The sequence below is a fragment of the Apteryx rowi genome, unplaced genomic scaffold, assembly GCF_003343035.1.
Source record: "Apteryx rowi isolate R43461 unplaced genomic scaffold, aptRow1 scaffold_69, whole genome shotgun sequence".
NCBI lineage: Eukaryota > Metazoa > Chordata > Aves > Apterygiformes > Apterygidae > Apteryx > Apteryx rowi.
The window spans coordinates 2,627,150-2,652,362 of NW_020450971.1; the positions used below are offsets into that span (position 1 = coordinate 2,627,150).

Sequence of the window (25,213 nt, forward strand, 5' to 3'; positions counted from 1 at the left end):
TGCTGACTACTCCTGATCACCTTCTTTTCCTCCACATGCTTGGAAATGGCCTCCAGGATGAGCTGCTCCATCACCTTTCCAGGGATGGAGGTGAGGCTGACTGGCCTGTAGTTCCCTGGGTCCTCCTTCTTGCCCTTTTTGAAGACTGGGGTGACATTGGCTTTTTTCCAGTCCTCAGGCACCTCTCCTGTCCTCCATGAATGGCAATGACATTTATCCCGCATTTTCAATGATAGAGCTGGATTCACAAGAAATCTCCATTCTCTATGGCATCGACTAAAAGGTACTTACACCACTACATCAGGCACTGCACAGTTACTTGACTGTCACACAGACAGCGAAATCTAGCCGGTGTGTGTGAGAATCTACCTTTGCAAAGCAAAAATAACTTGAATTGTAAAAGGCAGCAGCGTATAATAATACCCCCAAACAAAGCAGCATTGCAGCTATGCAAATGCCGTGTTTTGGATAGCTGCAGTGGAATACAGTGCTGTCAGTGAGGTCTGACCTACCACAATGAGTGAACGGAAAGGAAAGCGAAGTTAATTTTGTGGATCCTGTGCCAGATTTGGCTCTCAGTGGTAACCTCCTTGGGATCTGATGCAGCTGACTGATAGAAGAATTCAGTCCTGCTTATTAGCACAGGGCACTGCAGTTACAAATTAGTGCTTATTCATCTCTGAAGAGCATTTGCTATCACTAACCACAGCAAGAGTTCAGAAAAGGACTCCAACAAACTCTGCACAGAAGAGGCTGTTTGCAACCATCGTGCTAATCAGAGTAACGTGCAAGATACTGTGCTCAGCCCCTGTGATGTCTATCAGGAAGCTATTTCAGCTGCTCCCGGAGGCATTCACATCTCAGCCCATCTGTGTCTGATCCTAAATTACTTATGACTGAGAGAGATAAGGGATTTCCCCACAGATAAGGGGAGGGGGGTGGAATATAATTTTTGTGTTTGATATTTATATTAATGACACAGCATGTAGAAAGCATTTGAATCCTGGAAAGTGTAATTTAGGTGACAATAAAATATCAGTAAAGATTAGATATTATGAAAAAAGACATTCCATCCAGCAGCTGCTGCTTTCCCTTAAAAACTTTCTTCTTGGTAGAGGAACAGGTGACAGTGAGTATGATGAACACTGAGAATGAAATTCCCTAATAGCACAGTCAAGCTGCAAGCCAAATGTTATACAAAAGACCCTGGCAAGACGAAAAGAAGAAAAAAGACCATAAAAGACTGTATTGCAGTAGTTTCTACCTTCAAAGTGCTTCCCAACCATGACTGAAGTTGCTGATGTCACTTGTTGGAAAGGTAAAGATACTTATCCCCATTTTCAGAAGCCAGGAGACCAAGCAGCTTGCCCACCAGTGACATAGTGGTGTTGTCTCACAAGAAAGTACACTGAGATGCATCTTAAATTAAATGAGCTGCATCTTCAGCGAGGGACAGGTTCTGCTCAAGAGACTGATGGAGAAGGAGCTGGCTCTTTGGGTTTCCTCCCCTACAAACACATCCATAGCTTTTTCAACAGGTAGGGACAATCCTAGAAAATGTTATGCCAGCACTACCACAGGCTTCCTAGCATTGAATCTTTATTTCRTATATTAGCTGGATTGAGTGTAAATGCTATGTTTTAGAAACATTTCTTTTCATTAGCGCAGCTGTCAGAACATTCTCCATCATGTCTGTGGGATGACGTCTTGTGTTGCCAGCTGTAATGGAGATTGGAGGCTCCGGTAACACAGGAGTCCTTGAAAAAYATGTTTGATACCCTGTCTGTTATATATTGGAGAAATACACAGTTTGCAAGTCATATGCTCGTCTTTTCAAACAAATAGACAGAGAGTGTCTGGTACAGTACATCTGCCATTGATTCTGAACTGTCTACAAAACCGGAACAACATGCAGTTTTTTAAATTATCAAGATCTCTCATTTTCACCATGCAGAAACTTCAACTGATACCAAATCCTGTCACATACAGTATGTTCATGTGAAATGAAAAAAGAGTGTGATATTCACATGCACTGTTTCTAACTATAGCAAATGAAAAAGCATGGGAAAAGGATTAAAAACATCTTTGGGACTCCAGTTACAAGGAAATTGAACTTATACTCAGGGAAGGCAGGTTTGTGGTATTGCCTTGGCATAAGTAGTATTGGGGAAGTCAACTTGCCTTTCCAGATCTCAGTTTTGTCTATTTGCAAAGCAGAAATAAGACTGTTTCCTTAACTTTAGAAAGCAGTTTGAATGTATGGATGAAAATTCCATGTTATTATTACAGACTTTCAGGCTACCTAAAAGGGCTAAAGCTGAGTTTTTTTCATGTTTTTATATTGTATGTGTATTTATTTAGCAGTGTGAACCCTAGACTATCTTCAGTGGGTTGAGTGTTCGATGGTTAAGTCAATGAAGACTGGTAACAACACCTAGAAATAAAGATGAGCTTGGCATTCACAGTAGTAATCAGGGAAATAGCTAGTTTCCATATTGCAGAACATGATTCCAAGTTATTGCAAAGATACTGAAAAACAATTGTTTCTCTAACCAGTGCACTGAGTGATTTTTCATTCAAATTCGGAATGCCAGTGTTTCTGCAGATGGGGAATTCTGCATTTCAGCCAGCTGTGATCCTTGCATGACTTGAGATCTAAGCGATAGTATTTACTAATTTTGAATCTATGATTGGTAAGTTACACTAATTTGGGTTAGTAAGCCCTACATTGGTAAGTGCTTTGACTTAGTTTTGATAAAGAGACCATTTGATGGTTTGTGGCATTAATAAGTTGTTTTTTTTTTCTGTGTGCTTAAATTTCCCTCAGACCATTTTTAATGAGGTTGGAATGGCCTTGATTGGAAAATTTAACGGCTTTTTTCGGTTTCCATGCCTCTTTGCCAAGCTGATCATGAAAGCTGCTCTTTCATGATGTGTGAATTTCTCTCCATTTGAAGAACGAACATCAGATGCAACACGGAAAGCGGATTTTAGAAATGAGCTATTAAGCAGAGAGGAGGCACTTTTAAGATGCCTGCAAGTTGCACAGCAACCAGAGGAACATATAGTCATTTGATTTCTCAAGTGACTCTGACTTTGACTCAAGGGGAAAACAGATTTATTCTCTCCTTAAAGCTTTCTATCATATGTGATAAAGAGAAAATATGTTTATACATTTCCCCCCTCAAAAAAGAAGTTGTACCTGATCTCAGAGAAACAGCAGTACCTATTACCATGTAAATTACTGCAGAACACATGCGGTCACAGCTGCTGTTTGAGATCTTAAATGAAAAAGTGCAGCATGTTCCATATCTTCTAGCTTTTAAACGTAACATGTTAACTCTGCTGAAATCATAGATTAAAAACCAATGAACCAAACAAGAATCAACGCTTGATGTTTTTTCAGCTTCTATAGAATTGTTTCTTTCATCACCGTCCCCAGATTTAGCATTTTACAGTAACATTTTCTGGTAGTTACAGGCAGCAGGTCTTTGCTGTTTTCTGTAGATAGTCACCATATCAACTATTGCCCAGTTGCTGGTGCAAGCATGTGTAAGTCGATTCCAGATCAAATACACCTGTGATTTTCTTTTCTGGTATCCTCCAGAGCAGTCTGTCACTTGTATGCTAGAAGCAGCAGTCAAGTTTATTATAGTAATAGCACATAAATGTCCAGCTTCATAAACACCTGCTATTTCTCRTGGAGATTTTATTTTCAATACTCATTTTGATCATTCCATCTATTCAAACTACCCAGTCCAAAAATGATCTAATTTTGATCCAGGCACCCTGTTACAGCATGTAAAATATATTCACAAAATCTAAAAATACATACAGAAATGAATGACTTTGTCAGACCTTGTCTGATTTCCGTCATGTGTTAATTTGCTTTCTGCAACATTGTTCACACCAAAAACCCGTTTTCAGAAAGATTCAGGCAAAGATATAAAAGCTGCAGAAAAAGAGGAAGAGATCATCTTTGTTATTTGATTTTTTCTCTCTCTGAACACTGTTTCAGGAGCTCTTCCCAGGTTATGTTTCAGGTACTGYGGGGGCTCCGGAGAAGTGTCTCCAGGTGCCACTTATCATCAGAATGGGGTCTTGAGATGCAACCACTACCTCACACAGTAGGGATAAAACATTCAGGAGACCACATCGACAAGTTCGGCTGTTGCCTTTGAGTGTCTGATACTGAGCAAAGCATCCTTCCCTTCCACATGACCTTGGTTTAGTCATTTTGAATATAGCAGTGATAGTGCTCTGCTGGTATAGAGTGCTCCGAGAACTGTGCGCAAAAAGTCCTTGTGCATACAAAATAATATTGGGCAGTTTCAGCAATGGATGAATATTTAAAAGATATGGGTGTGTGCAAAAGCTTTTATTAAGACATTGTCTCTGTTGCATCAAGTCTGATCTCCTGGTGACTAAGACCTATGGAAAGTTCTAGGTACAAATATGTGAGACATGATGAGAAGAGCCTTACACCCATCTCATAAATGTACATGTGAGGGCTGATTCATTATTAGTCCAGGCCATATCTACACTAAATATAATAGTGTTGACATCAGAGCTTCTGCTAGGGTAGAAAAATTACACTAATTTGGGATGACAAAACTTGGGTACTCTTGTATTCAGTAAGCCAGTCCCTTTGCCACCATGGCATGCTCCTTCCAAGGAGCTAGTTGAAATTATAGTGGTGGCAGAATGCTTTGCCTGATAAAATCTGGCTTCCCGGAGGGGGAAGAGGAGTGTGTTAGCGGTAAATCCCTCCCAGCGAGCCCTTTTAAATATAGACAAGCCCAAGTGTAATAAACAGTACAGTCATCTTCAGGTTACTCACCACTTTGAGTCTGCTTTATAGCATTTCTTTGAGGTCTGTTCTCTATGAGGAATACTCCTAGTACTATTGTGTCAATTAGGAGTGGGATTCTTTCTGATATAGCCAGATCCTGCCATAAATGTGGTTATATTGTTACAGGATTATTTTTGWTGATAACTGTATCTGTGCTAGGACAGTTTTTCTGGTTTAGCTACAGCAATATAAGTATAATATGCATCCTTAGAACAACTGTTGAGGTTTTTTTCTTGAACTTGTAGAGCCCAGTGAAAAATCTGAATTCAGCAGGTCAGAAGGATAACTTCATTAAGATGGATTAGAAATTAAATACAAAAAGAAAAGCAGTTCTGTCTTGATCTTGCAATTGGCTGTTGGAATAGGGTCCGTAAAGAGCATGTTTCTTCTGAAAAATTCTGAAGTCTATGGGGCTTTCCAGGTATAATCAAGAACATAAAGTCTTCTGGCATAAGCCAGAAATATCCTGGCTTAAGTATGAAAATCCAAGGGCTGTTAGGTATTAAAAATGTCTAAAGTAGTTGCAACCTGAGCATTTCTGGTATGGAGTCACCAAAACRCAAGAAATCATCATCATGATGCTGKTTTTTTACAGAATGAAAGTAAACTTTCAAGTGTCATTTTTGGTCTGATGATCAAAGGTTTGTTTTGCCTCTRCTTAATCTCTGATTTTTTACAACTGTTCCCTTACTCAATAGCGAGGCATGTTTACAAATGTGTTGTCCTGCTTCCCAACAGATGTCACCTGGCTGAACTTCACATTACTGTGTGCTGTCTCATGCCCAACCCAGCCCACACATCCATATGCTGGCCTCCTCACCCAAAATCATGTGTGCCGCCCCACGCACTGCTGCAGACGTTTGCTCTCTGTGCCTCCGACGCACACGCATACGCGCCGGCACACACGCCGAGCTTTAATTCTGAATTTCCCTCCTGCCTGGTCTTCTAGTCACTGCTGAAAAATGCTGACAGTGGTCTGGCTGAGAGAGTCAAAACCTGAAACATTGTGAAAAGAAATTTTCTGGAGAAGAATAGCATAGGAATAGACAAGGCTCATAGGGATTTTAATTGTATCATTCTTGCACCAGGCTTCATGTGTGGTGAGTGACTGTTCTACAGAGTGTGCTTCAAATAGAAAAGACCTCGTAGAAGAAATCTTAAAACCTGCCTAGGGAAAAAAGAAGAGGGAGTGGGAAATCATACTTTCTCCTTTCTCTCTCTAAAATATGCCCTTCTGCTCCATAGCCAGCCTATGAGGGATTGTCGGACTCCCACATCCGGCGACTAGGAGCACACCTGAAGCACCAGTCAGTAGTAACAGGGTGGGAARACTCTCTTCTTAGCCTACCAAATTCTCCCCCAGAAAAGCTGCCCCTGAAGAACAGCATTGGAAGGCAGAATTGTTTTTTTCAGATTTTAGTTCACTGGTGTCCTAAGACTCTGTCATACAGCAAGTAGCATCTTATTCTGAAGTACTGGAGTGGGAAACATGGTGTAGAGAGGAAGGAAATCTGGCAACTCTGCTGCATTTTCTCTGGGAGACGGGGAGAGGTGAAGCCATGATGCTGTGTCTCATCTACCCTTCCACGCTGTCTTGGGGGGTTGTTTCTGTCCAAACACAGGCAGTGTGACTGTGCCTGACCCTTTACTGGGCAGGAACAAATTTATCAGAGTAACATTGGAGGTTGTGACCTGCCAAAAATACTGTTTGTTGTTTGTGCACAACAGACGGTGCACCCTGGCCATGCGGAGGGAGGGTGGGTCTAGTCAGGCTAGGGGTTAAATGTGAAGGGCCTCTTACACTATTCGTGTGCTTCTCTCTGCTCGGACTTTGTCCCGTGTAGCGTTTTCGCTTGCACTTGGTTCCTGCTGTCACGTGGAAGGCTGACTGCAGGAAAGGTAAGGAAAGCTGGCTTGGAGCTGAGAACCAGCAAGATCTGAGGACACGCATGTTCTGCCTTGGACCTGCAACTGTAGTTTGCCTCAGGTGCATGTTAACTCCTGTTTCTTTGAAACAGGATTTTCACCTATAAAAAGAAAGAAATAGTTGAAAGGCTTCCCATCCAGCCCTGAGCACGTAGCTGATAAGTCCAGTGGGTGGAAAGCGGGGACATCAGCCATGTGACTCTGGGCCACTAGAGTGATTGTCACAAGGCCAAGGTTGAGAAAAGCCCTTTAGAGCTAATCTTTCTTTTTTCTTCCTCCTCAGTTTGTTGCTCAGCCAAACTGCCAGCAGCTACTAGCAACTCTTTGGTACGATGGCTTTCCAGGATGGAGGCGGAAACACTGGGTGGTAAAACTCTTGACCTGTATCACCATCGGACTGCTGTTTCCTGTGCTATCCGTGGCATACCTGATTGCACCGAAGAGCAGGCTGGGACTGTTCATTAAAAAGCCATTTATAAAGTTTATCTGCCACACCGGCTCTTACCTAACCTTCCTCTTCATGCTCCTGCTGGCATCGCAGCACATCGTCAGGACTGACCTTCATATGCAGGGACCACCTCCCACCATCGTGGAGTGGATGATCCTGCCCTGGGTTCTAGGTAAATCACAAACACCGGAATGCCTGAGCCACAGTTGCCTGACTCACACCCACAGTAACCGTGTGGAGGCTCATTGCTAATCTCAGCAGCACCAGCCTGTAAGAGATTTGGCAGCCAACTTCATAAAACAGCTGGGCTCCTTCTGGAACAGCGGATCTTGATGGCCTGGGGCTGTTCTGATGCGTGTGTTGCCATCTGACGTGCCTTTAGACATGACCTCGAGTAAACTGCAGCAGAGACAGCTCCCTCCCGGCTTCCCCCATGCTCTGTGTGAGGCACGGGTGTAGGAATTCGCTTCTGGGTTGTGCTGGTAATAAATAGGGTCACATCTAATGCTGGCTGAGCTCTGCCAGCTGGCACGTGGCAGGAGGCAAAGCCGGGAGTCTGTCTGCTTTCTCCTTCTGCTGGGGTCAGCGTGCAGGTGCCAGGTACCTCCCGCATAGCCTACAGGACAACAGAAAAGGGAGGAGAAATCTCACTCTGCCTTATGCCTCTGTGCTGATAAACACTGACCAAATCAAAATTGAGCTCTCTAATATAAGCAGAAGAAGGAGGGAGTATTTATTATCAAAATGTCAAATGGGAGGCTCTTTTTCCAGTGTGGCTTGGGCAACCACAACTGCGAAGCAAAGGAGGGGTYTGTGTTCCCTGAAGGTAGGACGTACAGATGAGGTAGTGAGATGGGATGGGCGAAAGTGGATAGACCCACTAAGGGAGAAGAGCGGGGAAGCACRGTTTGATGCATTTCTGATGAGCGAGATGTATTTACCCCTTCAAATTCAGCTCAAACACAACAGCAGCTGAAAACCTGAGGGCTCATTAGAGGCGCAATCTCTCCTCTCATTCGGCTCCCATCTCCCTTGCTCTGCAGTTAAAATGTAGTATCACTGTGAGCTGGTGTGTTACCGGGAGGCCTTTTCGAGGGCCATGGTTTCTGCACCTTTCTAGCCCTTACCCAGCCTCTGCCCGTACACTCAGGTCAGGCCAGTGCATCCCCCAGATGCCAGTAGAAACAGTGGATTGGGGTCAGCGGCCTGGAAAGCCACACTGAAACTTCTGTGCGGGTGGCATCATACATGGGGATGGGACATCTCCTTAGCAAACGTCCATCTCCAGAGCTCTCCTGATGGCTCCTCAGTGCTTCCCAYGGGTCACTTCTGCTTTCCCCCATGCTTACCAGTGCCTGCCTGGCAACGCTGGCCCCAGCTCCTCCTTCGGCGCTGGCTCCGGGCTAGGCTGGGTGCTATGGTCAACACACCTAGCAGTTCACTGTGCCAAAACCAACAACGCTGAGGAGAAACAGGGAGGAAAACAGAGCTGCAAACATGTTCACAGACCGCTTCCCATCATGACCCAGGGCATTTTGCTCCTTTCATAGCTACACCACAATTTATAAATGGTAAYGCAAGCCTCGTTATCTTACTGAACTAATTTATGGCATTGGAATACCTRTGTTGGTAGAAACTTCAGAATAATCTGAGAAGGTTAAAGGTTTTTTCTGAGTTTACATGATCTCTTCACTTCATCCTTAACTTCACGGTTTAAATTGAGGGAAATGGTGAGCATTTCAGTAAAATTGATGTGCAGATGAAAGGATGATAATCCATAAAGAAAAGTGCCCTTTTAAAATAGCCTTTCACAGTTGTCTACTTTTCTTTTTGAGTTCTTTTGTTTTGGATAAATAGGGATATTGTGGGACTGTTTATTAAATGGAGACATTAGAACAGTTTCACCAGATTAAAGGTTATTATTTATGAAATATCTTCTGCTCTAAAAGGAGAGAGGGAACAGGCACACGCAGCATTGCTGTAACTATAGTAACCAGCAATGATAACTCACTATAAATACAGTATACGAGTTCTTCAACAGGATCCTTTCCATTGATTTATTTTATGTTTTTGAGTGCATGCAAAGATTTGGAGGCAGCTGTAATAAAATTACCTTATTGGCCTTGACATTATGTTTGCCTGACCACTGACCTGCTGGCTGGCAGATGAAGAGCTCAGATTGATATTCTCATGTTTGCAGCAGTTTATTTCAGAACTATCTGCTCCTCAGATTGAACTTTCAGATCCTAAAAATGAGTTGCAAGTGGCAGTTCAGTTTGAGTGACCACTGTGGTATCCTGTTGTTGGGTCTGGATAGTCATTTGGGTAACTGTATCGACTATACACCTTGAGATGTACTCTGCTTTTTTTCTTTTCACACTTAATGTTTCATATCTTCATTCAARGATTATGGTGTAATCTGAGTAATTCAAAATATCTGGGGACTGGGGACTCTTTGCTTCCTTCTTTTGGGGTGATATTTCCAGGTCAGGGAGGAAATGTGCTCGCACACAGAAGCTGGTATTAGGGTCACGTGTTGTGCAGGGAAAGGCAGGAAAAATCAGTACGGCCCAGCTGAGCAATGAATTACATACAGATTCTATGGGAGCAGACAATCTATTAGAAACTATACCAGATACAGTCCTTTAAATAGTTTATGCATAGAAAACACATTTTATCTGAGCCAATCCACTCACACTAGTTAAAATTAACATATGTCTCAGGCAGTCTCCTTGGGTTTTCTACCTGGAGCCCTGGGTAGGAAGCTTAGGTCTGTTTCATATCTCTTTAAATTGAATTTGTTGTAAAATGTGTTGTAAAATGCCTCATAATCACCATTATTATGCTTTGTAGAAGACAGGAGGGATGAGACTGTTAATTTATAAATGTTTTTAATAATCTTTTTATTACATTTGGTACACACTGCTTTAATGGCAGTTAATATCTCCTCATGCCAATGAACTCTCTTTCTTTCTACAGGTTTTATTTGGGGAGAAATCAAGGAAATGTGGGATGGAGGATTCAATGAGTATGTACATGACTGGTGGAATCTGATGGATTTTGCAATGAACTCCCTCTATCTTGCAACAATCTCCCTTAAAATTGTTGCCTACGTCAAGGTACAGTAACCTGGGACATGTTTGTGGGAACTGTAGTTTGTGGGAACAGCGGGATAGAAACTGTCAAAATCAAAATTAAAGATCGAACAGAATAGCTGCCTTTCAAGTGGCCCAGTTTTGAAAATTCACTTGGAAAGCTTATGAATTTGTTTGGAGAATGATCTTCCTTCTCATCCTTACTGCTTGGTTAAGATTGAAGTATTTGGGCTGCTTGAGTTAAGACTGAAGTTTTTTGGCATTGGGTGGAAGTTCCCCCACTTGCTGTCTGTGCTGTGGCTGCTCAGTTGACAAAGATGCGTTTTGTTTTCCATACTGTCAGTGAGTCTCTTTCAACATTGCTAAATCCACTGAAAACATGATTTTTATATAAAACAGTAAAGAAAAAAGGAATAAGGTTATCAGAAAACTTCTACATCCAAGATTTGCAATAGTAGTCTGTGAGCCCCTACAGATCTGTGGATTAYTTATCAGGAGTCTGTGAAAAGTCTGCTAAGAAACACAAGCTTGCTAGTAGGAGGTTTCCATCTGAAATACGGGAGGTGGCTTCTCCTCTTGAAAATGTATAGTTTTAAAGTGTAGGCATGGGAATGACAAAGGAGGAAGCTGGAGCTTTAAAACTGTGTTGTAGATCCTTTACTGTGATGTTCCGTTTATGGCGAGCGTCCGTATCAAAGTTCGTCCTCTAAAGCACATTTTAAAATTAATAAACACCTGATGCTCTACGTTAACGCATGCACAACTTTTGAAGCCAGATGGCCTGAAGCACTTGCTCTCTGTCTCTCTTTTCGGAAGACACAGGCAACACGCAAAGGGCCTCCTGCAGACCTCCTCAGGCAGTGGCTCTCTGTGACTTCAGTGGCAGCTGCATGCGCGGGTGGCTTCGAGGACCAGCCTCCCGAGCCTCCTTCTTTTCTTGGTATGAATCAGCAGGAACTTCACTGCAGTCAGGGGAATTACACGGGTGTAGATCGAGTAACCTGACTCTGCTCCTTAACCACATCCGCACTTGCTAGTTTTGCTGTGCTCCTTTGTTGGCTTTGCCCTGGTAGCAAGGTATTGCTTCTGGTAGCCCAGGAGGAGCAGTTCCCCAAAGCTCCCGTGTTCAGTCTCTGCCAAGTCTGATGCGAGCAGAGGAGAAAAGTGAAAATTTCACAAGCTCGTTGACTCCAACCTGGGAAGGCTCTTGTTTAACTCTCCAGCAAGCAGCCCTGCTGTGGGGCCTTCTTAAAATCCAGAGGGTTGCATAAAGCTGCGTGCGTGTTTTTCAAAGGGAATAGTTGCTACTCCCTGAACAGGCAGCTCTGTCGCAGCATCGAAGCAGGAACAGATTACATCTTTTTTTCCCAACATTCAGAGCTAGCAAGGAAATCAGACACTTGAAAAGTTGGTCTTTAAACTGTGAGCAATACAAAAAAATGCTGGAAATTGTAAGATTCATGAACAAATCTTAAAATGTTAACAATGTCTGTCTTTCTCTCTCTCACACACAAATCACTAAAAGAGCTATGCATCCACAGATTTATATGGTCACACACCGGGATTTAAACTCACAGYCAAACCACATGTACAAACAAAATGCAGCTTTGTATGTATACTTTGTATGAACAACAGAAGCCTGTGTGCAAACTACAAAGACCTATGTGCCAGCACACAAAAGAAACCTAATAGGAATATACCTGTTTGAGTATGGATCAGACCCGCAGGGATTAAACCTGGCTAAGCTAAGGTCTGATCCTGACAAGGACCAATGTCAGGCAATTCTGAGAGGTGCATAAAATCTTACATAGGATCAGTTCTGAAAGAGCATGCCCACRGAAGTTCCCTTCTGACCCCTGTCACTCAGAGATTGCAGTATGCTCTGAAACACAAGGATTTGTAACCCTGATAATGGTTTCAAAATCCTTTGCAACATGACTTGTAAAGGTTTTTGTTATTTATAGAACAGCCCAGGGCTGGAAAAGGCTGGTATATGTGCCAGTACGCTATATCCTAACACTTCTTGGAACTTCAAAGGATTACATGGATGTTTAGCTTTCTGCCAAATATCAGAAAAATAAATTGCATACTGACACTAATGTTTTCCATCCTTGTTTTTTACATGGAGACCTTTTCTTTTTTCTGATTTGACCAATTTCCAAGACCTGGCATCAATGTTGTCCAGTACCAATTAGATCTACAGGCTAATTATAGGGTAAAAATACTTCCTTAATCAGTTTTCATTTGCTGTATTGAATTATCCTGTAATGAGGAAGCGTAGATGTGACTGCTTGGCTTAGCTTATTTGTACTATTCCTTATACGTCTCTGCTTTGTTCCATCTTCATCTTCTGATGTCTAACCCAAACAACTCCAACCTTTTCAGCTGTCCCAGGTACCCAGTGGTTTTCATTAGATACCTCTGAAATCCTTGTTTGTGCTCGTCTGCTGAGCTGCACAACTCAGAAGTGACTATTATGTTCCAAGCAGGGATAAAAAATCAGTTTATAAAGGGGCAAAACATGACCCTAAAAAGTCGCTTTAAAAATATATGTGAGTTGAAGAAGACCTCCTCATGTTCCTTTACATGCCATCAGTGCTGAACCCTAGCAGAGAGCCACAGGGCTGTTGTGTCCTGCCAGCACGCAGAAGGGGAATGAGAGCAATTGGGCAAGTTGGCTCTCCAGGCAGGGGAGGCTTTCTGATCACAACCRTCCACTCCCCGCTGCTGGGGGTTGGCAAAGAGTTAAAAACATCTGCCTGTTTGCAAACATTTTAAGAGCCATCTTCAAATGAAATGAAGAAAGTCAGTCCATGATRTTCATAAAATAAAGAACGGTTTGGAAATGTCAGAAGCAATCAGAGGTCCTGCTGAAATGCCTTTGTATCATATCTGAGCTCCTTCATACAGAGGAATAGCTTGAAACATCAGCATGCTTTTAGCTCTGTACCTGAAAAAATGTGAACTATGTACATTGGAGCTTCAGATTTAAAAGGAAAGTCCTTACAAACTCATCTGTCAGACTAGTGTGATATTATACCTTTCCTTTTAAAAGGTACAAATATGGTTTTAAAAGCCCTAAACACTCTGGCTACATTATTGACTATATTATTGTAAGTACAWTTTTGCCCTTTTATAGTTGTTAAATGAACAGAGACAGCTGATAAGGGGGCAAATAATTCCTTGATGTTAAAATGTCTGATTCCATTCTGTTGTGCCAGCATTAGGCCCACAGTGGTTACATATGTGTAACCAGCTTTTCCGCGTTACCTATTTGCGTCAGGCTGCACTTGGGTCAGCTAATGCCTCTGCTTTTACAGTTGCATTACAAACCAAGTTAATTTTCTAATTGATGCACTCAAATGAATCCAGTSTTTCAGCTGTAATTATGACCTCTGCTTTAGCAGCTTTCCTAAAATTGCCGTGACAAATTAACTAATAAGAAAATTAATATGAAGAAAGCATTTTGGTTCTGGGCTGTTGGCCCTTTTTTGAGCCTACTAAGGAAGGAGAGCATCCACTCCTTATGTTCCACAGCTCATTGCTTTCCCTCTGCCCTCCTTTATCCCGCCCTTGCCTTCTACCCGCACACCAGGTTGAATGTGCAGTAGTATTTAGGAGGAATAACAAAAAAAGGTAATTGGAAATGCCCTGAACCTGCTAAAGAAGAGTCAGAACCACTTTAAATGTTAAAAGAGAAGGGGATTTTATGTGAACCCGTGGACCTGAATTACCCCCAAACAGGGAATTCCAAATTCAAAAGGCCTGTTTTCTAGATTTAGGCTAGATATAGTCAACATACCAGAAAAACCTAGAGAAAAGCTGGTCCCACAAAACTATCCATATCAAGGGGACAGAATCTTGCAGGGGGGTTCATAAGAAGGCTTCATTAAAGCTAAATCTGAGCCCCTGTTAACTCAGCTTCAAGCCTGAATCCTGAATGTTAGTGTGATGCTGAGACGCAGAGTTGAAAAGCATTTCTTTTCTCATCAGTACCCAGTTAGCATTTATGTATAAAGCATTAGTTTTAGCAGGTGTGACTTTTCAGGCTATCTCAAAGTGATTACAACATGATTCACTTTTATACACTTGTTATTTCTTTCAGTATAACGGTTCTCGTCCAAGGGAGGAATGGGAAATGTGGCACCCGACACTCATTGCAGAAGCTCTCTTTGCAATATCCAACATTTTAAGTTCCTTGCGTCTCATATCCCTGTTTACAGCAAATTCACACCTGGGACCCTTGCAGATTTCTCTGGGACGCATGCTGCTAGACATCCTCAAATTCCTTTTTATCTACTGTCTGGTGCTTCTGGCTTTTGCCAATGGACTGAACCAGCTTTATTTTTATTATGAGACCAGTGCCTCGGAGGAACCCAACAACTGCAAGGGGATCCGATGTGAGAAACAGAACAATGCCTTCTCCACGTAAGACATCCTTTCCTTTCCGTTTTTAAGGTTGACTTCCACTGCCCCCTGCTTTACCTCCCCTTGCACGTTGACTGTCAGTGCGCTGCAAGGGCCTTTATTTATGCATTTGCAAATAGGAGGCGAGCAGGCTGATGTCGTAGGAAAGGTGCGAGTTCACTGGGGCGGACATGCTGCCGAGCTTCGCTGTGGGAAAGGAAGCCGGGGACGATCGTTTGAGTTGTGCACCAAAGAGTCTCTCTACATAGGGGACTGTTTGTGATCCTGTGACTTAAATTTTATTATGACCAATGTATAATTTCAGCATATTTTAGAAAATAGGTATTCCCTTGCCAAAATAACTGCTTTGCCTGATTCTGGGGGGAAGGAGGGGAAGCTGAACAAAGCATAGGAGACAAGGGATAAACCTATGGAAAATTCTAACAAAAAAATAATGTGMTAGAGCAACAACAACATTCTCACCTTTTACATATATAGATAAATTTTATATATACAGGATGTTGAAGGCTCCTCTGATTCCCTTGCACTGGGGTGAGACCAAAAACACAGCAAAATTCATTTTGCTGGAAATGCTGGTTCTTTCCCGAGATGTTGGCATGGAAATTGCTGTGATGACAGCTGGCAGGGCTGAAAGAGATAGCACATGCTGAAAAATAACATGAATTGTCTTTCTAATGTATTTGTTTTAATTACTAGTAGTGGAAATAATTATAATAATCAGCCCCCATCCAATTGCTCTTGCTGCTTGCACAATACTTAAAAACACAATGGGAAGAGAAATAAATAAAGCGCAGTCTAGAAAAGGGCCTACGCCCTGCGAACAAGCAAAACAAAACTGTTGTCCACCACTTGATGCTAAATTAAATAAAACTTATCATAGCGCCCAATAATTCTCCACCCTTCCTCAGCTGAGGGCTTGAGGTTGAAGAAAGGATTTGAGACCCTTTCCCCTTGCTCTCCAAAGCAGGTGACGGCTGAGGCCGTGGGACTGGGCTGGAAGAGCAAAGGCTCCAGCGCGGTCCTTTGGGCTCCCTCCGTACGGGAAGCGGGAGACGTAGCGGGATAGAGCCGACCCGCGCAGGAGCCGCCTGGCCAGAGCCCTGGTGAAGCAGCCGTGCTGCCGTTTCCCCGGCAGAGCAGGAACACCGTCGGCTTGATTAATTCTCTCATTAATTCTCCATCTATATCTGGAGGAAGTGGTTGGAATTGCACTGCGCTAATGAAAAACAGAATTAAAGACTTCAGTCTTTTTTTCTTTTTTAATTGCTTTGAATCCCCAGAAATGTGTTGTGCGGCCCTTGCAAAGGAATTAACTAACAAATACTGTTCCTTGAGCTGTGTTCGCATTGATGCAGCAGCCACAGGGAGAAACGTTTGGCAGGAGCAATGTTTGTCAAGTGGCAACTTTTAGCTCACCAAGGGTCAAAAGCCCAAAGTTCAGGACTGAGCCTGCCTTTCCCTGGAGCTGCGGTGAGCAGATATATTCCCGTTCTGCGTTCTGGTTTGGAGCCATCTCCTTTGTGAACCAGTTGCTTTTTGCCATCAGCAGATTAGTGGAGGCAACAACAGCAGGGTTTGACTAAAGAAAAAGAACATTTGGTCAGCAGGAAAAAAAAAAGACAAGTTTCTAAGAACGGGTAATATCTTGGGAACTGGAAACGATACAGAACCACTTAAGAGCAAGTGCAGAGATCAGCTTAACTACAGACCACTTGTCCTCCCACCCGAACCTGCCGTTTAAGCCCCCTGCCAGGAGAACGCAGCCCAGAAGGGGAAGCGAGGGGGCTCAGCCTTTGCGGCAGAGGTTTGCTTGAAACAAAGGCGCAGCGGGAGGGCTTCCATTAGGGCTGAGGTCGCCTGGCGGGGGACGGAGTGCTCTGCAGTTGCATTTTTGTCTGAGCCTTGCTTAAGAAATTTATTTAACATGTTCTTAAAAGTTTAAATAGTCGTTATTAACACCCCCGGTGCAAGCTGACATTTGGCCCCCGAGCAGATGCACAGCATGGGTGACTGGCTAAGAATGAGCAACCGGCAAAATAGAAAATTATATTGCTGGGCTGGGGAGAGCGAGCCTGACTGGAGGGAATTCAAATCGGAGCCAGCGTTGCCTCGGGTTTGCTCTTGGTTCATCCCTAATGGAGGAATAAATGTAAAAAGCCTCCAATCAGTCCCCTTTGATTCCAGCAGCACTGCTAGGCGGTGGCACAATGAGGCCTAATTTTATAAAGGCAGGAAAAGCAGGGTGCCGTTCGTGTTTGCACGGCTTGTTTAAAATGTGACACCTATTTACTGTTGCATTATTTCCTATTACTCCCAAAGGACGGGCTTAATATTCTGGGGGGGAGGAAATTTTCTGCATCGCAAACACAGATCATGGAAAAGTAATACTCCTTTGTGACAGCAATGAGGTGAAGCCATGAATAATTTAAGTTTTTATGCCTTGGCCTCACCATCCCTCGGAGAGCAGCGTGTGTACTGCTTATGCAGGCAATTCGAAAATAGATTTATCACTGTGGTTCCGCGCCCGGAGGAGGGAGGAAGAGGAGGCAGGAGCGGGAGGAAGGCCGCTACCCCTCACTTTCTGGTGCGCCGTCGTGCCTGGAGGGTCCCGCTGGTAAGCGGGGCCACGTCTCGACGCCACCCGCGGGCTGCTGGGGCCAGCAGCGGCCCCGCGGGGCGGGAGCACCGCTCCGGCCACCTGCGCTTGCGCCGGGGGAGCGTTGCTGTTTCTCCCGCTTGCTTAAAATCCCCAAGCTACTTGGCAGGAGGGGACAGATGCTCTCCTCTCACTTATTTTTCCAAAGTTGTTTTTCTGAAGCTGCTCCGCGGCAGTGGCATGAGCCCGGCCTGAAACGCTGAGCGAGAAGAGAGGGTTTGGCTCTGGCTCTCGTTAAGCGCTGAGGAAGGACGAAGCAAGTCTTACCTTCATGCAGAGCCGCAGACYCCCGTCGCTGTCTTTTTTGAGGCTGATTTTTGAGCTGACTGGTTGCCTGGTCCGGGAGCCCCCTGCAACCGAAGGCCCGGGTTGGACTCGGGCACTCGGGTGCGTGGAGGACTGGGAGCGAAGGGGCTCGACCTCAGCCCCGGGGCTGCTAAACGCCTCCCAAAGCACCGGTGCAAACCCGGGCGGCGTCTGCCCGAGCTGCCGTGGCGCCGCCGTGGGAGCGGGACGCGTTGGCACGGCTGTCGCCCGCGAGCAGCGTCAGCCCCCCGTCGAAGGGGCGCAGCGCCCGGCAGCACTGGCGCTCAGCTTAGAGTCCGCGTGTAAAAACAGGCGCCTTCGTGTCCACGCGTAACTACACTGGCCTTGCCTGCTTTGGGCCCAAGTTAGCGCTCTCAGTTATAATACCGTAAATTCAGGGAGATGCATTAATCACTTCTAAGATTGATTTCAGTTTCACGTAAGCACAACGGGAACCCCAGTTTCCCCTGAGCCTCCATTCTAGTCAGTATTTTTACTATTAATAGTTAAAATACGTTAAAAGATAACGAGCACTCCTCTATTTTTAATAAAGAAATACTTAGTATTCTTTGGCTAATTCTTATTTAACTATTATCTCACTCATTTAATAAACCTAAAACAGCCTGACTTTTGGGAGAAAGGGTTTTTACTTTAAAGAGTCTTTATAATTTTGGCTAGTGAAAAACATAAGATGTGTCCGCAAAACATAAGGAAACTGAATCCCCTAGAAAGCACAGGGGTACGTGTGGCATAGATGCTGGGAGAACAGATTCCTGGTATGTCAAACAAAGCATCTGAGTTTATTTTTATTGATTTTTCTAGTAGGAGCATCTGAAAATATCTGCTGACCCCAGGCCAAAATGGAAACTCTTAAACAGGCATATRAAATATGTCCTTCTTTTGATGATATAAATGTCATTTTTTGGGAAAGCCAAAACAAAGATGGCCAAACAGAGCAATTATTTAGATTGCTGATTATGTATTTAACGTGATGGCGAAAGGTCACTTGTCTCTGGCTGAAGCCAGCAGAGACCTGGGATGATTTCATCAGCGCTAAAGCACGGCGAGGTCAGGTCTAGTTCAGCTGGGGATGGAAGACTTCAAAAGACGAAAACCTCTCAAGCTGAATTAATGCGATGACTCTCTTTCATCTGAGTCATTAGTGATCACTCGTTCCCGCATGATACTGAGGGCGCTGCAGGGTGGCGGGCGGGTGCTGCGGTGCAGACAAGCTGCAGTGACTGCTGTGCTGGGCCCGGGCGGTGCTGACGGAGGGCTCAGCACACCGGCCTGGTTAGCTCACGGGCGAGGCAATCGCAAGCTCTCAGCCTCTGCTAGTGCCCAAGGGTCAAGTGGATGTGATTTCTTGCAGCTCCTACCTTGTGCTGCTTCCTTGTTGTGCGCTGTTTAGCTACGGCCACGATGTGCTTGAGGATGTGCTCCCCAAACATTTAGTTTGCAGAGCTGCTAATGATGAAGGCACTGTTTAAATGGGAGAGATTATATCCATATGTAATAGCAATATCGCAATAATTAGAGGCAATGTACTTCGTTCTCCCACTTGAGTGCTCCCAGCGCTGGAGTGCTTCCAATACCACTGACAGCTCTTACATGGGACGACACCCAATCTCGACACGTCCAGAGCTCCTAAAGTCATTAAGTGTTTTCCATTCCCTGGAGTCATGTAGTCAAATAAAAATCTGTTTTTTGCAGACTTTTTGAGACCCTCCAGTCACTCTTCTGGTCTGTGTTCGGCCTGCTGAATCTCTACGTCACCAACGTGAAAGCCAGACATGAGTTCACAGAATTTGTCGGGGCCACGATGTTTGGCACCTACAACGTCATCTCCCTGGTTGTGCTGTTGAACATGCTCATAGCCATGATGAACAACTCCTACCAGCTCATTGCCGTAAGTTAATCTCATTCTCCCTCTTCTTGCTTTCTTTTCTCCCCTGTGTGCCTCTGCTGGTTGGCTTGTAGCAAGTGTGCATCTCCTGGGATGCTGGAGACTGCTGCCCCCACTTCTCCACAGCTGAGAGTTGGAATTTCTCCTCAGGAGCCTGAATCATGCTTGTGGAGGATGTTTTGCTCTGTTGCAATGCTTCTGATATGCAAAAGGCTTCTCATCTCTGATCTGCCCTTGCCTTCTCCTGTAGACTAACTTCACTGATCACCTTGTCATTAACAGCTGGTTTCCTTTGTAGCAGAGAGGGAATATAAGAGGAAGGCTTCCCACTGCTTCCAAACGTGTTTTGTTTTCTAACCTGTGGCTTTTTTTAGATATTTTTGATAAATTTTTTCCTYTGCCCTATTATTATTTTCCCATTTGAAACCATGTGTGTCAGGAGCCTAGTCTTGTAATTTTTATTCCCCGGTCTTCCCACTGAAATTAAATCACTTCCATCTGGAACTCAAACCAGTTTTGTCACAGCTGATCCACAGGCCGATACTCACTGATTGCAGAGCAGCTCCTGTGCAGGACAGCTCTGACCTGAGCAGCTTGTGGCTGCCCCTTGGCCGTAGAGCCAGCTTCCAAGTCAGCTTTATCTTCATTTGAATGCTCAAGACCACGCTGTAAACTTTCATCTCATTCTGTGTACCTAAAAGCCAATCTGTACATTTATGGTTAAATTTGTGAGTGGATTTAAAACTGAAGCAGCACAGCTCCGCATTTTAAGGCTCGTTAGGTAAACTATACATAAACAGTATGGGAGGAAGCTAAAGCTTGTGTACACAGCACTTCAGTAAACCAGTGGGCACTTTCCAGTTCTGCTGCCTAACACGACAGGCTTTGAGGTAATGAGGTGAYGAAGTGTTAGATCCTCTGCAAGCAGAAACAAGAATTATGAAAGTTATTTGTGTCCTCAGCTGGTCACTCGGAAATACAGGCAGCGTAGAGACTGCCTGCCCCACTTTGGGTGGCTGTAGAGAATAAGACAGAGAATAAAATGGAGAAAGAGGAACTTGCACCAGCTCTTCTTTTACTTCCATTCCCAACTTCCTAGAAAAATCTCTGGGGAAATGTCTGGGTAAATTCCTTTCCGGGCTGAAGCACACAGAGGAGAGTACTGACTGTCTGCTTGAACGGTTCTACCGTTGTTGTTGATCATCTGCTGATTCAAGTGGCTCCTAAATTCRGTTTTCTAGTGAAACAGAGCACATATTCAATTGAATCAGTGATACTTTTGAGCTCTGATCTTTATCACGCTAAAAATTACGAGAAAAACTGGACCATTGACCTTGCTAGCAAGCAGGCAAACAGCTTATCACAAAGGCATCGCTGTTTTGTCAGTCTGTGTCGATGCTTTAAGCACTTCCTCTCTCTTCAGTGCCACCCTTCGCGTTCGAGGGACGCTGGACTGAGGGCCAGGGAACAAAGATAATCTCTTTGGCTATTTTCTCCTATGCCCTCACTTTATTGTCATCATACAGGCTTGTCACTGACACAAAGCCCAAACCTAAGATTGGCATAAGAATAAAAGGATCTGCTACTCGCTGGGATACAAACCACTCATCATTCTTTTCCCTGAATAACATCAGTGATGCAAAGACAAATCAGCACAGCCCCACATGACCTGAGAGCCCCTTCAGAACAATTAACTGCAGTGAATTGTTCCTGCTGAACGATCCAGAGCCTGGAATCACCGCTGGAAACGGCTTTGTGAGCAGAGCAGCTGGGAACAGCAGATTCTTCCAGCAGAAGCTGCCTGTGAGAAATCTGAGGGTGCTGGGCTGAGCTCACCAGATAACCTGGGCATAACGAAGCATTTCTCAGCATGAGTCCCCTGCTCAGAATAATGACTCTGGAAATGCAAGGGGATATTTCTTTGTCACTTAAGCTGTCATATAGCAATTCCTACTGAGGGCAGTGGCATTTCTTGGGGAGGCAAGAGTCAGCCACCTCCAGCCTGTGCCGGTGCAGTGCATGCAGCTTGTTTTTTGACGCTAACATTTCTGCGTGCTCCTAGCATCCTCCCAGCGATCAGCTTTCTGCATGTGTCTTCCAAGGGCAGGCATCAATTAATCTCTTCCCTGAAGAAAATAACTCATTAATAAATGTTGAGCTTTACAGCTGTGGGTCCTCTTTTCCCTCCCTTTAGATAGTGTAATCACTTCTCCCCCTTTCTGATCCACAGTAGGTTGGTTGCTAAACTAGGCATTTCTTCCTCTTGGTATTTTTGTTACACTGAACATACACTGAATGACAGTATTGCAGTGAGGGAGGAGGGGAAAGGACCAAGAAGCCTCAGAGTGGGGTGGAGGTCCTCTTCCAAAATACATCAGTAAGAAACCTTTTGCCATGTGCAGGACTCTGTAGAGAAACAAAATGAGCCAAACCCCAGGGAGGAGAGTGCATCTTCGCTTGTCCGTTTCCCTGCAGCAGAATGATCAGGAGGTCTTAATTAATTCCATTTGTTAATGAGCCGGCAGCGCTGCTGCAATGCAAACAGCTTTTCTCCTCTCCGTTCTTCAGGCACGAGTATGTCACTGCCTTAGTAGCAGCTATTCTTCAGGTTAGCTTTTCTCCATTATCTCCGATCTCCGTGTCCTTCTGCTGTGCAGTTAGAGAAAGCAGAATCTAGGCTACTCCTTCCTTGCGCCTGTCATGTCTCCCAAGTAGGGGGTTTAGGGCTTGGTAGTTAATTAATACTGCAGGCGCACAGCATGTAACCCCAGAGTGTCTGCAGAAGCCAGAGCAAGGCAGGCAAAGAGGAAAACTTCCACACACCTTTAAGAGGCTCCTGAATCACAGAACGGCAAGAATCTTGACATTTTTTGACTAAGCTATTTCAGACTTCAATAAATATATTTTCTAGGAGTACCCTAAAGCAATTTTGATATCGATTTTTTTTCATACAGCCTGTGCTTTTCACTTTTGCCAAACCATTGTCAAGATCAGATCGCGGGAGACACTATGTTTCACTGAGAAAGCAAGCAAAATCCAAAGGCGTGATTAAATGTCCATAGATCGTGGGCTGTGTCAGTTTGTGACGATCCAAATGCTCTATACGAGCAGCACAGAATGCAACTGCATGTTATGCACCACTGGGCCTCATCTAAATACCTTCCCAGACGTGACAGAAATACCATCACCCAATGAGTACAAAAGGAATTTGTCACCAGGACCAGGGGAAGGACAGTGAAATTTATCTCGGAGCGGCCACGTGGTCCATCACTCATAAGTGGCACGAAGTAACAGAGCAGGTGATGAGGACACTTTAGGTGATAAGTTATTTCTTATTGTGTTGCCGCTTGGCTGCATCTGAAGGAAGAGAGTCCTTCTGCCAGGTTGTATTTCTTTCAAAACAATGTGATAGTACGTGTTACTGATACCCGAGCATGCGTGTCTTTCTGGGGTCCTCAGGCACAGGGGCATGTTGCAGGGAATAGCCGCCTGCATGTGTTTTCTGGAAGCATGTTCCTTATGGACACATCCGTGGTGTTCTGGGAAGTCATGCAGGAATTAGTCACTGGGACTGCACCACCACTTCCAGCTCCGCACAGCCAGCAGCAGAGGGAGGTAAGATCCACAGGATTTGGGAACTAGGACCCCTCTGCAGAAGGAAAACCTTGGGGCTTTGATCTTGAAATCAGGGCTCCAGATGGGTCAGAGTCAGTGGCACAGACCAGTGCATCTCGCTGAAACATTAAGGAGAGATGTAAGCACTTGCAACCATTAAATAAACCATGGCAGTTTTAGCAAAAAACAAAGCAGCTCAATGCCTCAGGGACAGCAGCACACCGAAGTAGGTCGGAGAAACACCGCCCCTAACTAGTGCGCACGAAAGTGTGACAGATTCCAGGGTGCAATATACGGAGTATGTGGTTTGTTGGAATAATTACGTCATGCTAGCAATATGTATTAACTTACAAAATGATTTTGTTATATTGTTCCTCCTGCTGGTTGCTGCTTCTGTTATTTCAAGGGTGGTTCATCTTGAGCAGCTGCTACTGCAAATGGTGTTGACGTGCTTAACGTTTTCAGGTGTATCTCAGAGAGCAGAGTGCGTGACCCAACGGACATGTAGCTGCCAGTGTTCAGACTATACGAAACAGGACGTTGGACACCAAAATACGAACATGGTTTTAAATGAGGGAATGAAATAGAGTGGATTAGCACATTTGGGGGGAAATGTTCTGTATAACAAAAAAACATATGTATAGTAAATAGGAACAGTTGGTATGTGCAGCTAAAAATAAATGAATGCTTTCAGGAAATGTTGGCTTTAAATTTAGGGATGTTGTGCATGGAACTTTCTTAATTTTTGCAGAGTAGAGAGCTTAAAAATTAAAGCACCAAGGAATATAAAGATTTTTCAGCTGCCTATTAGATTGTTTCCAACATGACATTGGATTTCTTGCAGGAAGTAGTATCAAACTTTTCCTGATCTGCAAAGAACTAGAAATTCCCTGAGTTCTGTGCACCAGCTGAACTCCCTCGCCACCCCAGCAGTGATTGCTACCCACTTTAATTCACAACAGCAGCAGAAGTTCCCTTCCCCACAGTGATCTACGACCCACTGGGACTGTCAAAAAAATGTTGCACTTTCTCTGCTCGCACAACCTGCACGGTTATTCCATAGTGCTTTTGCTAAGGCAGAATTTCACAAAGCACAAAACTTAGCTGAAGATGCAAAACTGCACAGTGGCGGGTTTGGGGGCTGCAGGTCGGCCTCCCTGGAGATAATGTCAGCTCCAAAGTTTGGACTCATATCCAAGCTCTTCTAAAGCATCAGGAAGTGTTTTGCTCTCTAGCTTCATTTTAGAATCATTTATTTCCGTGTCTGAGGAGAAATCAAGACCTGTAGGTTTTTTTGAACTCTGTCATATGGCAGGAAATGAAATTATGCTGTTGTTGTCAGTACGAGCTGAGAGAAATCTCTTGAACCTTTTTATGGGGTAGCAAAACAACTAGGCTCTAGAAACGGCATTAAATAGCTCTTCTTTAGTCAGCCAGATGAACGGAGAAGTTAGCCTATATATCACTGTTTCCCCCCCGTTTTATGGCCCTCAGTGGGGCCCTCCAGCTGGCCAGCGTGTGCACACTGCTGCTCGTGCGCAGACCCCGTGTCCTGGGTGCCAGGAGCATGTCGTGCTCAAATCCTTAATTTAATCTACGATGCAGCTGTCATCAGCCAAATCCCAGGTACTGCACTCCCCCGCCGGCCCCTGTCATCGGTGACAATCAGCTGAAACCGCGGGTTCTCCTGAGGTTCCTGGGGGCCTTTGCGCCTTGCACACAGTCAGCTTCTACTGCGTTGCCCGCGGAGTGCAGGGACAAGGAGGATCATGGTGCAAGGACAAGGAGGACCACAGCGCGAAGACAAGGAGGACCACGGCATGAGGACAAGGAGGACCACGGCGTGATGACAAGGAGGACCACGGTGCAAGGACAAGGAGGACCATGGCGCGAGGACAAGGAGGACCATGGTGCGAGGGCAAGGAGGACCACGGCGTGAGGACAAGGAGGATCACAATGCGAGGACAAGGAGGACCATGGT

At 44.5% G+C, this 25,213-nt stretch overlaps 1 protein-coding gene across 1 annotated transcript in view; it reads left to right on the forward strand.

Annotated features, from left to right (window-relative positions):
• The window catches only part of TRPC5 (transient receptor potential cation channel subfamily C member 5), a 67,023-nt gene that overhangs the window by 28,458 nt on the left and 13,352 nt on the right, over positions 1-25,213 (forward strand). Inside the window, exons 3-6 of the mRNA XM_026086342.1 lie at positions 7,062-7,398; positions 10,206-10,345; positions 14,427-14,749; positions 19,425-19,620. Coding sequence (XP_025942127.1) covers positions 7,062-7,398; positions 10,206-10,345; positions 14,427-14,749; positions 19,425-19,620 — 996 coding nt within the window. The remainder of the gene's footprint in view (positions 1-7,061; positions 7,399-10,205; positions 10,346-14,426; positions 14,750-19,424; positions 19,621-25,213) is intronic.